The sequence below is a fragment of the Zalophus californianus genome, chromosome 12 (genome assembly GCF_009762305.2).
Source record: "Zalophus californianus isolate mZalCal1 chromosome 12, mZalCal1.pri.v2, whole genome shotgun sequence".
NCBI classification, from domain to species: Eukaryota; Metazoa; Chordata; class Mammalia; order Carnivora; family Otariidae; genus Zalophus; species Zalophus californianus.
This window is the reverse complement of record NC_045606.1, coordinates 83,543,070-83,557,868: the sequence shown is the minus strand read 5'-3', so window position 1 is coordinate 83,557,868 and position 14,799 is coordinate 83,543,070. Positions and strand designations below refer to the sequence as shown.

The 14,799-nt window shown below is 40.1% G+C and overlaps 2 protein-coding genes across 7 annotated transcripts in view; one reads left to right on the top strand and one right to left on the bottom strand.

Moving 5' to 3' along the window:
• AHCYL2 (adenosylhomocysteinase like 2) overlaps positions 1 to 14,799 on the bottom strand; it is a 164,266-nt gene that overhangs the window by 26,549 nt on the left and 122,918 nt on the right. For all 6 annotated transcript variants that reach the window (XM_027573226.2, XM_027573224.2, XM_027573225.2 and 3 more), the window contains 4 exons: positions 10,441 to 10,584; positions 9,888 to 9,988; positions 1,820 to 1,922; positions 307 to 401 (listed from right to left, as the gene is read on the bottom strand). In XM_027573226.2, the coding sequence (XP_027429027.2) occupies positions 307 to 401; positions 1,820 to 1,922; positions 9,888 to 9,988; positions 10,441 to 10,584 (443 nt within the window). The remainder of the gene's footprint in view (positions 1 to 306; positions 402 to 1,819; positions 1,923 to 9,887; positions 9,989 to 10,440; positions 10,585 to 14,799) is intronic.
• Positions 6,956 to 7,664, top strand: LOC113911043 (60S ribosomal protein L10a-like). Its single transcript, XM_035723243.1, has one exon. The coding sequence runs from the start codon at positions 6,973 to 6,975 to the stop codon at positions 7,624 to 7,626; it is 654 nt and encodes a 217-aa protein (XP_035579136.1). The 5' UTR covers positions 6,956 to 6,972; the 3' UTR covers positions 7,627 to 7,664.

Below are 14,799 nucleotides of genomic sequence, written 5' to 3'. Positions count from 1 at the left end.
TGGTAACTCATTAACCTTGCTTTTGAACCAGCCATGTGTGAACCCTGAGCAGTATTTTAATCCTGCTGATGAATATAAATGTTTCTTAAGATCAGCACCAATTAATTTTAGTACTTTGAGGCTAAGTTCAATATTCTTAGGGTACCCTAAACATAAGCAACCAGTTCTGCTGGAAGCCCAGATACATCAGATAGAAAAGGAAGCATTTTCCTTCCTTCCTGTTGGGACACCGTCTCCCAGGCCCTAGCCCCCGACTCCGTCCCCGCCAGACTCCTCCAGAATTGTGCTAGCAGAAATCTAACCTACCATGTTTGGCTGCCAGCCCTCCACATTCACACATCTATCAATGCACCACCAAAAGTCATCTTCTGACTCTCCTTTCCAGGCAAAAACAGGGAATCCTGAGAAAAGGGAACAAAGAGAAACCATTAAAGCCTGAAAGAAGGGCTGCCCCTAAATTTTCACAAGATACTGGTTTTCCCCAATTCCAATTCTCTCTACTCCTTGGATTGGCTTTCTTCACTGATTAACACTGTCTTCAGCCCCTTCGTCCACTTCTTTGTCTTTGTTGGTCATTTTGCTCTTGATATATCAAAAAGGACAAACAAAAGGGACAAGAGTATGATGGGTGCTACAAATAGGACTAAAGGGAAAAAAAGAAGAAATCAGAAATGAGGACTTCTTGATCCAGTCAAACTGGAAGTCTCACCATTTCCCAACTACACTTTGATCTTTCTTGCATCTGTACTTTGGTCATCCCACCTTCTTCATCAGGAGAACTCTCACACTCTTCTCCATCGGTTAAAATGTTGTCATAGGCCAGTTAGGTTTTATGTTCCTAACGAAGCCTGATTAACTGCAAGTGATCTCTCATGGAATCTGAACTTTTATAAGCTGCTTGCTGGTGCATTATATGTAGATTCATGATCTGTTGTGGCATTTATCATATATGCCCTTGTATTATCATTATTTATATATGTCTTTTCTCCTCGATCACAATACAAGATTCTTAGGGCAAAGATATGGTCTCGTTTGTTCTTATATCTCTTAAAGTAGGCCATTAAACATTTGTTGGGAAAAAAAAGAATGTATATGTACAATTCACTGGGCTATATATTTAATATTTGTGCCCTTTTATATACATATTTTATACATTAATAAAAATTTTGTAATGAATATAAATGAAAAGCAAATGAAATACTACAGTGCTAGCAAAAGGAGAGACATACAGGCACCACAGAGCTTTCCCAGCATTTCTTAAGAGCTCTGAAGCAATAAGCATTTGGTACCCTGCTCTGTACTGTGCTGCCATAGAGGGAAGGCAAGAAACTGGCAAAGTCTAAATTTCTCTCTTTCTTTTGTCCTTCCTGTGTCAGTAGCCATTGTGATCAAATATTAATCTGCCAGGTCAAGTCCTTTTTACTGCTGAAGCAGAAACACCAAACATTAAATCAGGACAAACTGCTGAAAAACCAGCAGGACCACAAAACTATGCCTGAAGCACTTTCTTTTCTAATCCATATTACCTTGGACAACAAGCAGTGTTCACTGGTGCTCTAATATTAGCAAGTCAAGGCAAAGCATTAACTAATAAGGGAATATTACACATAAGAAGATATTTGCCACCTGTAAAACAGAGTTACCTACATCATATTTAACAAGAGAAGCACAGAGGAGAGCTAACACACAAGAATAGGGATCCGTTCCCCCAAGACAGCTCCTTTAATGTCAATCTTTCTTAAAGATTTATATTGAATCCCTGGGACGTTTTGGAGACTTACTTTAGCCAAAGACACAGAAGACAAACCAAAGACCTTACCACTTTCTGCTAGGGCAGCAGCCACTTCATTGAGAGTGGAATAGATGTTGCAGGCTGCCCATCGGCACTGTGCCCCCAGAGCACCCAGAGTTTCCATAAGCACCTGCATTAAAGAGAAAAGCAGGAGATGAACAAGGCTAGCCAAACAATTGGTCGAAGAAATTAAGTTTATATATTTGACAACAAGAAAGTATATCGGGGGACGCCTGGGTGGCTCAGTCGATTAAGCATCTGCCTTCAGCTCAGGTCATGATCCCAGGGTCCTGGGATCCAGTCCCGCATCAGGCTCCCCGCTCAGCGGGGAGTCTGCTTCTCCCTCTGCCTGCCGCTCCCTCTGCTTGTGTGCTCTCTCTCTCTCCCCCTGACAAATAAATAAATAAAATCTTTAAAAAAAAAAAAGAAAGTATATCAGGAATAACTGAGGTTAGTGACTTTCAAATGGTGCTCTACAGAAATTCTTCAGTATTTTGAGTAGCAGGCAATGGTAGGGGTAGGCATGGGGGAAGGCTCCAGCTGAGCTCTGTTTTTTCTACCTATTTTATATATTTGGGCTTCCTTATAAGAGTTAATTAAGCCAAGGATTTTAGACCCAAAACATTTTTTAAAAACCCCCAATTTACAGTTTTGCTTCTTTTGAAGATGTAGAAAGCTGCAAGAGAAGCTCCTACCCTAACAACAAAAGCCAGATAATCTACAAAGCCATAACTTTTCTTGAGCCCATCAAAGAGCTGAGGTTGTAAAGCAACCAAGTGAACTGAACTCCAAAGTGACAAATCCCTTTTAAGGAGCGAGGGAACACAGTTTCACCTCTGACAGAGCATGGGAGGAAGATGTGGGTGCCACACATGAGGATAAGAAAAAATGAGCTAGAATTTCAACGAACTAGTAAAGGCTGAGTATTGGAAAGTATGTCAGCTTGGAATTTCTGACAGCCCTAGGCACAAGGAGATTTCAGACTCACATGCAAGCTCTTTTCCAGGGGCTTCTACCCTGTGCTCACAAGAAAGACTGGGGGAAAGGACCTGATCAGCTGTGCTCCAAGACAGGCATGAAACCTGGGCATTTTGCCACACTCTTCTCTCATAGGAAGCAAAAGCCTCAAGCTGTAGGAAGAGGAGCAGAAATTATGCCTGCCACCAGGGACCAAGCAAAGATCCACTGCTTCTGGGGAAGAGTGGAAGCAAAAACTCCCTGCTCCTTGGACAGAAGCAGGAAACCCCCCTGGGCCCAGGACCCTGCACTGATAGAAAGTACCAGCACACATCAGAGATACTGCAGGTTCGGTTCCAGACCACGACAATAAAGTGAATATCGCAATAAAGCAAGTCAAATGAATGCTTTGGTTTCCTAGTACATATAAAAGTCATGTTTCCACTATACTGTAGTCTATTAAGTATGCCATAGCACAATGTCTAAAAAAACAATGTACATGCTTTAATTTAAAAAGTACTTTGTTGCTAAAAAATGCTGTCACCTGAGCTTTCAGCAGGTCATAATCACTGATCTACAGATCACCATAACAAATAATAATTGTGAGAATTACCAAAATGTGACAGAGATATGAAGCAAGCAAATGCTGTTAGAAAAATGGTGCTGATTGACTTGCTTGATGCTTGGTTACCACAAACCTTCCTTTTGTAAAAAAAAAAGAAAAAATGCAATTATCTGTAAAGTTCAATAAAACAAGGTATGACTGACAAAGATCTGTTACCTCTCCGGGAGAGGCAGGAAAATATCATCTGCACAAGACCTATCACAGACACAAGGCAAAGTTGACTGGTACAGCAAGAAGAGGCAAGAACAATGAAGAAGGCCTAGCCTCAGAGAGACCTACCTAAGACTGAGGCTGGACCAGGAGGGCCAAGAACCCCACTTGCCCTCACCATGAGCCTAGCTCTAGGAAACAAAGAGCAGCAGCTTAGTGCAGCAGGTGGGGCATGCATTTGAAAAGCGAAACGACACCCCCTTCCCCCCGACCCCCGTGGCAAGCATGTGTAGAAGCAACTGAAAGCTGAGAGTAAAGCCAGAACACTGAGGAGAGCCTTCTGGTAACCTCAAATCACAATGTAATAGCTGCCTGCTACTGGAGGGATTTGAAGCCTATGGTGCAGGGCAACAGAATTGAAATCCAGCTCAATTTATGACAATAATGGAAACTAACAAATTACCATTCATAATAAAATTTTAAGACACACAAAAAGGTGGAATAAACCACCCCCTCCCCACACTGTTGTCAAGAAATAAAGTATTCAAGAGAACAAGACTCTAAGACAAACTAGATGCTTGATTAGACAGGAACTTTAAATTAGTTACAATTAAAAGGTTTACATTAGGGGTCTAGTGAAAAGATGGACAACACCCATGAACAGATAGATAATTTTAGCAGAAAGATGGAAACAATAAAAATAAGTCAAATAGAAATGTCAGAAAAATTTTTCAAAAGTATTAGAGATTATGAATTCTTTCATCAGATTCATCATCAGACTGGGCATATCTGAGGATAGAATCAGTGAACTTGAAGATAGATCAATAAAAATTACCAAATTGAAATACAGAAAGAAAAAAGAGTGAGAATCAAAATCAGAACAGAGCATCCAAGATCTATGGGACATTATCAAATCTAACATACATGTAATTGGAGTCCTTGAAGGAGGAGGAGAGAAGAAGGCATAAGAAACATATGAAGAGTTAGCAGGCAATTATTTTCCAAAATAAGAAATTAAAGAGGACCCAGGAACAATGATAGTCCAATAGCAAAGAACACAGCAGTGTCCAGATCCATTAAAAGGAACCAGGCTCCTTGGAGAAAGGGCTGATTCCAGGGTTAGAGCAGAGAATGTACAAGATAAGCTTAGATAATCATATACCAGAACCAAGGAAGTGCTCAAAGAATGAAAAGGATATGTCAAAAGGAAGTCATAGAAGCAAGATGGAAGGGGGTCCCTCAGGACAAGTTTGGAATAATTTGAGCATCATGATAAATAGTGATAGTAATGGATTATAATCCATTAAATAAAATAGGAAACAATGATTCATAAAAATAAAAGTAAGTAAATAAATGAATAAATTTGAAAGCTTGATGAAGAATAGGATATTTACATAGTTTCATATTACTACCTCACGAAATACTTTTTAATTACAAAGCGGGAAAATAACTTCTACAGTGAAAAAGTCTAGCAGACACTACCTCAAGCAAAGGATCAAAATGAACATCATTTTGACAAATGATAAATCAAATCTAAATCAACATGCCAACTGATAGGATTCAATGAAAAAAATGCAGCATCATTTCTTACCAAAAACGCATGGCCTGAATTTAATAATGAGGAAGCATCAGGAAAAGCGGAATTGAGCACATTCTACAGAATTAATCTATAATTTTCAAAAGTGTCAAGATCATGAAAGTCAAAGAAAGACTGATGAACTGTTCCAGACTAAAGGAGACTAAAAGGGGATGACAATTAATGGGAGACATGAAGTCTGAGGATTAGATGGTAATATAAGTCAATGTTAATTTCCTGATTTTGAACAGCTGTACTGGTTGAATGAGTGAATGTTCTTGTTTGTAGAAAATATGCACTGAAGTTTTTGTGGGTGAAGGAGCATCAAGTTGGCAACTTACTCTCAAATGGCGAAGAAAAAAGTGATTGGTACTATACTTGCAACTTATCTATAAATCCGTGTTTATTTCAAATTTTAAAAATATTATTTTTTTAATTTTAATTGTTTTTTAAAGATTTTATTTACTTGAGAGAGAGAGAGAGAGAGTATACGGGAGAGGGGGAGAGAGAAGGAGGCTCCCCGCTGAGCAGGGAGCCCAACTGGGGCTCAATCCCAGGACCCTGGGATCATGACCTAAGCCGAAGGCAGACACTTAACAACTGAGCCACCCAGGTGCCCCTAAAAATCATTTTAAAAAATTTATTCCACCGATTTGATCCTTACTTTTTTTTTTTTCAGATTTTTATTTATTTGGCAGAGAGCAGGAGAGAGAGTGAGAAAAAGCACAAGCAGGGGGAGCAGCAGAGGAAGAGGGAGAAGCAGACTCCCTGCTGAGCAGGGAGCCCAACATGGGGCTCGATTCCAGGACCCTGGGGATCATGACTTGAGCCAAAGGCAGACACTTAACTGACTGAGCCACCCAGGTACCCCCAGAACTTTTTTTTTTTTTTTAAGATTTTATTTATTTATTTGACAGAGACACAGCGAGAGAGGGAACACAAGCAGGGGGAGTGGGAAAGGGAGAGGCAGACTTCCCGCAGAGCAGGGAGCCCGATGTGGGGCTCGATCCCAGGACCCTAGGATCATGACCCGAGCCGAAGGCAGACGCTTAACGACTGTGCCACTCAGGCGCCCAGTAGTTAACTCTTGGGTACTTGTACTTTTCATGTTGTAAAACTTCTATTTTCTAATATTTCTATGCTAAATAAAAATTCCAATTATGTTCTAATTAAAAAAAAAAAACAACTTGCAAACAACTCCACTAATTTAGGCTAACCCCCTAAAGTAATTTGTCCAAGGCCACATAGTAAGTTAATAGCAGAACTACTCAGATGTCTTAATATCCAGTCCGTACTACCTTTCAATACTTGATCCCATTTTTTCTCCTTTCATTTTATTTTTCACCTCAAAGAATTTCTGAATTCCTATAGCTAGGATTCTTGAATTTGTCAAACAAAAGAGGGATACTGAGACTTACCTACAGAGCAATATAAATTAACTAGAAGAGAAAGGTGATTGGGCCCAAGAATACAACAACTGTTCAAAGATTTCTAAGCCAAGACTGCTGGCTGTTAGGGCTCAAGCAGGAGTGAAGGCAGGCAGGTAGGAGTGGAAGGAGGACAGAGCTTAGAAGCTGGTTTAACCTGACTTTCAATCATCACTGTTTAGAGAGAGTAACAAAGGAATCTGGTTATTAGAAGGAACTATGGAAACACGCCTAAAAAATATAAATAGATCCAAGTCAATTAGAAACATGGATGGGAAACCATTAACTATGATAGCTGCTTCTGGAACATGGGATTATAGGAGACTGCCTTTTATGCTAATGATTGGGTAATGATTGAGTATTATAAAATGAATATGAACCACTTCTGTAATCAGAAAAAGAAAATCAAGATTAAAAACAAAGCAAGACTGCGGCGCGAAGAACCATGAGCAGCAAAGTCTCCCGCGACACCCTGTACGAGGCAGTGCGGGAAGTCCTGCACGGGAACCAGCGCAAGCGCCGGAAGTTTTTGGAGACGGTGGAGCTGCAGATCAGTCTGAAGAACTATGACCGTCAGAAGGACAAACGCTTCTCGGGCACCGTCAGGCTTAAGTCCACTCCCCGCCCCAAGTTCTCCGTATGTGTTTTGGGGGATCAGCAGCACTGTGATGAGGCCAAGGCAGTGGATATTCCCCACATGGACATTGAGGCACTGAAGAAACTCAACAAGAATAAGAAATTAGTTAAGAAGTTGGCCAAGAAGTATGATGCCTTTTTGGCCTCAGAATCTCTGATCAAGCAGATTCCACGAATCCTGGGCCCAGGCCTGAATAAGGCTGGCAAGTTCCCTTCCTTGCTGACCCACAATGAAAACATGGTGGCCAAAGTGGATGAAGTGAAGTCCACTATCAAATTCCAGATGAAGAAGGTGCTGTGTCTGGCAGTGGCTGTTGGCCATGTGAAGATGACAGATGACGAGCTTGTGTACAACATCCACTTAGCAGTCAATTTCCTGGTGTCTTTGCTCAAGAAGAATTGGCAGAACATCCGGGCTTTATACATCAAGAGCACCATGGGCAAGCCCCAGCGCCTGTACTAAGGCACAGTTCAATAAATCCTAGTGCTACCCTTAAAAAACAAAACAAAACAAAACAAAACAAAACAAAGCAAAATTCCTTTGTAATTATTTTTTTAAAGGAAAAAGAAAAAACGTGGGGGAGGAAACAACAAAATAATATTAAAATTGGTAAACTAATTTTGATTACTCCCTTCAAGAGAAAATGAAAGGGAACTTGAAAGGTGGTAATGTTTGGTGAGCCAGGGGGTAAAAAAGAAACTAGATACAATTTAGCAACATGAGACAGTACAGAAGCACTTACTATTTTAAGCCACCACACTTAAGTCGCATGTCCCTGACTGGGGAAGCCCAAAAAAGATTCCAAGAGAGTTTCTGCCTCGGTCCATTAGTCTGTAGCTCCAAAAAGAGACAGCTTTTCAATTTATTATATTAATTTTGGGCAGTCGAGGTATTTTTTTCCCTTAGAGAACACGTAATCCGGAAGTCTCATGGTAAAGATGGTAACAGTAGCTGTCTGGGTCTTAAGGGCTCTCTGCTGTACTTAGTCAGGAATGCGGCCATATAAATAAGTGTTATGTTTCAGGAGATAATCTTCTGAAAGTTGATCTAACCATACAGATGACCTGAGTCTTATAAATCACACAAAAGATTTCAGACCAATTCTCAATACATCAATTTCCTGTAGTGGTCTCATAATGGTTGTCAATTCAATATCTCTTACATCTTTGATGATGGCTCTAAGTCAGTGGTTCTCAACAGAGGACCTCTGGAAAACTGCGGGGGCATTTTTGGTTGTCACAGTAATTGGGAGGGGAATGCTCTTGGCATTTAGTGATCAGGACCAAAGGTTTTGACATTTTGAAAGTACGGGACAGTCTCTTACAACAAAAACCACGCCACATTTAATACAGTTTTCAAATGTTCAAATGTTCACATGTGTGAGAAACCTTTTAAAATGATCTAAGTTTAGAACCTTATTCTACTTTACATGTTAACAAAAAATATTTTTGTAGTTTTAATACAAAATAATAGTAACTTTTCCAGGAATGCAACGTGTGTAAATTAACAGAAAACACATACTCTTTGCTGTTTAGAAATTTAAAAAGTTGTTTATAGTTTATTGTAATATGATTCAGAAAATCATATAATTTGGCAATTCCACTCTGATGCTCTAGAACCAATAACACATTTCTATCTACATTTGTGGCATTCTCATTCAACTAATGTTATGAGGAAGTACAAATACCTGAGTATTTCACTATGCTTATGCCCAAGCATTTACATATTGAAACACACATTATTTCATTACAGATCGAGTCCCGCATCGGGCTCCCTGCTCAGCAGGGAGTCTGCTTCTCCCTCTGACCCTACCCCCCTCTCATGCTCTCTCTCTCTACCTCATTCTCTCTCTCAAATAAATAAATAAAAAATCTTTAAAAAAAAATATGTACCGAGGTATGTTACATTTGAATTTCATTCTAAGATAATATGGGGCATTGCAAAAATATTTTTTATAAAAAGGAGACACTGAATCTGATAGGGGTGAGAATCACTATTCTCAATCAATCATGGTAACACCAGTCCTCTCAGCAGGACTGGTGGGCCATGGGCATGTGACCCAGTTCAACGACACATGATGGAATATCCTGGAGGACTTCTGGAAAAGGTTTTCTTGCTCTTGGGGGAGAGGAAGAAATGATCCTTACTTTTCACATCAATTTGTGATGGCTCAAAGAGCTGTAATCATCTTGCTATGAACCTGAGGATGAAGTAAGCAAGTGACAAGGCAGCTCCAAGAAAATCACAGACAGATGAAATTAGAGCCCTGAGATCCCGCATCTGAAGTCCACCTTACCTATGGACTCCTAGCTGTGTAATATAATAAATCCCTTTATGTATGAGCCAGGTTGGATCAGGTTTTCTCTCACTTGCAGCTGAAAGCAGCCGAAGAGAGCTGCCTTATAGAAATGACACTGGAAGGGAAGATAAGGGGAAGGCTGTGCAGCACAGAGAAAGCATAAACTTAGGACTCAGATATATTGAAGTTCAAATCTGGATTCTATGACTTTACTAGCTATATAACCTTGGACAAACTACTTAAACACTTGGAGCCTCAGCTTCCTCATTTGTAAAATAGAAACAGGAATACCTGCTTTACCTGGCCATTAGGAGGATTAATGAACTAACACTTGCTCTTAACCTGCTGCTTGGCAGGTAGCAAACACTCAATAGCTGGTGGCTATTATTGACTGTTATTATGTGGAGAAGGAAAAAGGACTCACAGCAGTCTGAGCAGTGATGTGTGTGCAACCCACAATTTTGGCTCCAGCCAAAGGTTTTTCTCCTTGAGCTCTCTTCCTCAAAGCCATCAGTGCAGGCATTTCTGAAAAGGCACAATACATACACAGCACTATTAGAGAGGAGGGAATGAGAGAGAAAGAATAAACAGAAGAACTTATTCTCTTGAGAGAAGACTCTTCCCCTGATCAGGTTCTTTGTTAGATTGGGCTTCTCAAGGGATCAAGACATTGAACCTGATTTTTCATTCTAAGAGACTTTTAGAGGCAAATGTTCCAGAGTTCGGATGCCCTGTATCCCAGTCTTCCTTACCCACTCTCTTTCCCTTTTCCTGGTATAGGAGTTCCTTCTAGACCCACCAGAGTTCACTACTCCCTCCCTACAGTGTTTCCTAAGTTCAGATTTCTTTTGTATTAAGTATTCTGTAAAGCCACACTTAAATTTCACCAGCTACTAGACCCCAGGACATAAAAAGAGATTAACATGGACAAAAAGACAGAGGCAACTTGAGAAGGAAAAAGTGCTGGCTTTCTTTACCTTGTTCAGCAATTTCAATTTCTCTTCGTCCAAACTCCGCCTGTTTGATGTTCTTGACACAGAAGTCACTGCTCCCCTTAGAATTCTTTTGCTGCTTATCCCTGGGAGAGGTCTCATCATCAGAGCTGTCTGTATAGGAAGCCGCTGAAATGACACCATAAAAAACCCTCAGGGAAAAAAATGGCTTCCTCTAAAATACCAAACCATGGAGTGACCTGAGGCTTCTCTGGTCATCCACCACCACACAGACATACACTTAAATGGTAGGCACCTAAAATGTCATCGGGGAGCTGGCTCAATCACCTCCTGTGGAAAGTGCTAGCCATAGGTCAGAAAGAGGAAGTGGAGAAAGGTTGCCAAAGACAATACCCCTGGATAGCATTAACTTGGAATCTGGGGCTAACTATCTTCAGAACATGAGTGCTCCTTGAATAAGAAAAAAGAGAGAGGTTACACCATGGTAGCAATAGGTTAACGTTCTTCGTGCGAGGTCATGGTCATTAACCTATGGGTTTCTCGGATCCAAGCTACCCTTCTTTGTCTGCTGCTTAGATGCCTGTTGTAATTTGTGTTTTAGTACAATAACTGAACAGATAAGGCCTAGTGAACAAGAAGACCATGGGAAAGTAATTAAGAACCACACAAAAAGTGTTTGTCTGCTGTAACAGAGCTTTCTTTTTAAGACTGGCTCTGATGAGGCTGAACTACGCCTGCAGACCCAATTAGATATTGACAATGAAGTATTCAGTGTGCTCTCCCTTCTTGCTGGCCTCAGTGGGTCCGGCAATAGGCATTTTAGGTTCCCAAAGAAGTGGATAAATCCTTCTTTGGTATACTAAAATGTTCTGATGATTAATCCATTTAGCAATATATGCTAGAAGGTGGAAGGTCTCAGATTTTGATTGTGGCTAACAGGCAACTTCTTCTACTCACACGTTTAGCTGAGGTCTTTCCAGTCGTCATACAATTCTGTAGTTGCTAATCATTTGCTGGATGATTTAATTTCCCTCCATGATTTATGTTTAAGTTTCAGAGGATAGTTTCTTCCTAAGTAGTCCTCAAGGTTTGTTGTGGGTTTTTTTGTTTTGTTTTTGTATTTTTGAGGGGGAGGGGAGGTTGGGGGATATAAAGCTCTGTCTATAAGGCATTACATATCTCTCAATGGGATAAGAAGTACTTCCATCACTTTCAAGGGGAAAAGCTGCAAACATTCAGAACTCTTAAGGTCTATGGTGCTCTGATCTACTTACATCCAGAGAATTAAGGCATTTCTGGGATTTCTTAGCAAAGGATCTATATCTGGGAGGGCTGTAAAAGGCAAGTCTGACCTTGCCCAGTTAATCGGGCATGGCACTACGAAATGTTTGGGCAGCAGGGGCTCGAGTGTCTCTCTTGGAGCTGGAAAACTGCCCTAGAGCAAAGTCCTAACACGAGGCAACAAGAATGAACACAGGCACCAAGGGAGGTGAGGGAATTAGTAAATCCCCAAAAGGACTTTTGTTCTTGAAAGGAACTAATCTGTATAAAAAGTCTGTGGTTCTCCCTCCTAGGGTGAGCAAGAGTTCAAAGTACTTTGGCAACAGAGCCCAGAAACCGCTTCCCCGGGCAGTCATCTATTTCACTAATCAATACTCAGAAATAGCTTATGTGTTGGAGGCTTAGGGGAACCATGCTTCTACCAACTGAGGGAAGAAAGATAATGGCCATCCCTAATCTTGATCCTAATTTACAGCATAATTACTTTTGAAGAAAGTGTTTACATTCAGAATACCCCAAAATTTCAAATCCTTTCTTAGAGGCATGATGATTTCTATGTTCTCCAATGGCTATTTAAATAGAGTGGTTATGTGTTCTGGAGTCAGACAGACTTTGAAATCTCAGTCTCTGTTTCTGGGTATATAAAAGGTGGTCCAGAACCTGATTAATAGAATTATTAATTTGTTCATGAATCCAGTCATTCAGACATTCAGTTGTTCATTCAATAAATTTTTATTTTGTGTCTACTGTATACCAGGCAGAGTGTTAAGTGCTGGGTATACAGAACAAATATGGATTGTCTTTATCTTCATGGAGTTTTCAGTCTAATAGGTAAGTCAGACAGGAAATAACTAATTACAAAATTAATTGGGGTTTTTCTTTTCCTATGGTTGTGCTACAAAGCTGACTGTATAATAGGGAGACAAAACTTTCAGAGTCAAGTTGTTGAGAAGATTGAATAAGATAATGTAAGTATAGTGCTCAGTGCAATGCTTTGTATAAAGTAATTAAGCACTCAATAAATGACACCTGATATTATTGTTGGCTTTTGCAAATATTTTTAATTCGATACCAGATATAACATTTTTAAAGGTTCTTACTCAGCTTCAGGATTTTGAATGGGAAAGGAATGACATGCATACAATATTATTTAGCAGTTTCTTTTTTTCCTACCTCCGTCATCTACTAATCTAACCAAGCAGCAGGTGGCTGGTTGGCAATGATGAAAAAGGTTGAGACTGGAGTCCTAACTCTACCCAGAATAGCATTCCTCTCCTATGCCTCTCTAGCTTCTAAGGATGAGTCAGGGTAAAAAAACCACACAAACAACAACAACAACAAAAATAACCCCCAAAATTTCCTCTTAGGAGAAGTACTCCAATTTTTGGCTTGAGTTGTTTTCTTCTCTCTCAAGAAGAAATTATTATACCACCTCCCTACTCTAAAAAAACTCCCCAAATACAGTATTTTACTTTTTTCGTAGTAGTCAACTGGTTATAGTTAGTTCAATCAGTGTTTTTATTTGAGCCACAATGGATTTGTTTTCAGAGTCCTTTGTGCAGACCTGTTATCAGGTGAGAAACAAAAGTATCAGTTGTCTAGATTGTACTAACATGTGAATGTAAATGGCTGACAGACCCAGACCAATACAAGTGCTTTTTCTGCAAAGCACAGTGGAAAGATTATTCCTGAACTAGCATGACATTTGTTTTTTGAATCCACACTTATTTCTGTCACTATATTTAAAGTAGCACATTCATGGGGTGCCTGGGTGGCTCAGTCGTTAAGGGTCTGCCTTCGGCTCAGGTCATGATCCCAGAGTCCTGGGATGGAGCCCCGCATCGGGCTCCTTGCTCATCGGGAAGCCTGCTTCTCCTCCTCCCACTCCCCGTGTTTGTGTTCCCTCTCTCGCTGTGTCTCTCTCTGTCAAATAAATAAAATCTTAAAAAAAAAAAAAGCAGCACATTCATGAAAATATTTGAGATAGCATCAAAGGTTTTTTCCTAAGAAAATTTAGAGAAACCCAACACATATGTATATACATGCTTGCGTAGTTTTTTTTTTTTAGATTTTATTTATTTATATGACAGAGAGACACAGCGAGAGAGGGAACACAAGCAGGGGGAGTGGGAGAGGGAGAAGGAGAAGCAGGCTTTCCGCGGAGCAGGGAGCCCGATGCAGGGCTTGATGCAGGGCTTGATGCGGGGCTCGATCCCAGGACCCTGGGATCATGACCCGAGCCGAAGGCAGACGCCTAACGACTGAGCCACCCAGGCGCCCCATGCTTGCATAGTTTCTGAAATGTTTACAGTTGTCACACTCTGAAGCCCAGAGCTATAATTCAATTAAAAATGAACAACTGATAAGGCAATAACCAACTGAAGTAGAGCCTGAGCTCTAGCTTTACCTCTAATTGGTTGTGACCAATTTTCAATTTATCCAACTGTAAAATAGGGAGTATAACGGATCCTCTCTCTCCTTCCCCTAACTACCACCAGAAAAATCTCATGAATAAATGAGAGTACAAAAATCGTCCAATTTCTAGGCAGAAAAGTAACATAAAGCACAATATAACTTTACCATGGAGTGTTCTCTTGTTTCATGATAACCCAGAATCAAAATATAACTCTTGAATCACTAATCCATAATCTATCCCATAGAACATGCATACATATGTTCTATGGCTCAAGCTTAATTAAGCCTTACCTCCTAGCAGCTATAATAATATTGTGGGTTATTGCTAGGAGAAGAAGCAGTCAGACTCCCGGTTGAATTAGTCCTATTAGACTATTTTAAGTCAGATAATTCCTCTTAGGCCCAATCTATTCATTTGGCAATGGAAATAACAGTAGGGACCTGTGTGTCAATGTGCAGCAGATTTCATTGATGAATAATGCTCTAAAAATACGTGAAAAGCTATGTTAGCAATCAAAATACGAACAAACAAAACTTTATTTGGAAAAATCTGAAAATACTTTATAAGTTTTATAAGAACCAATTATGAACTAAGGGACTTCAGCCTTCCTTTCTTATCTTTAACCAATTAACTCACTGCAAGGCAGCTTTTTCAGAAATATATCACTGAGCATGATTTGACTTTGA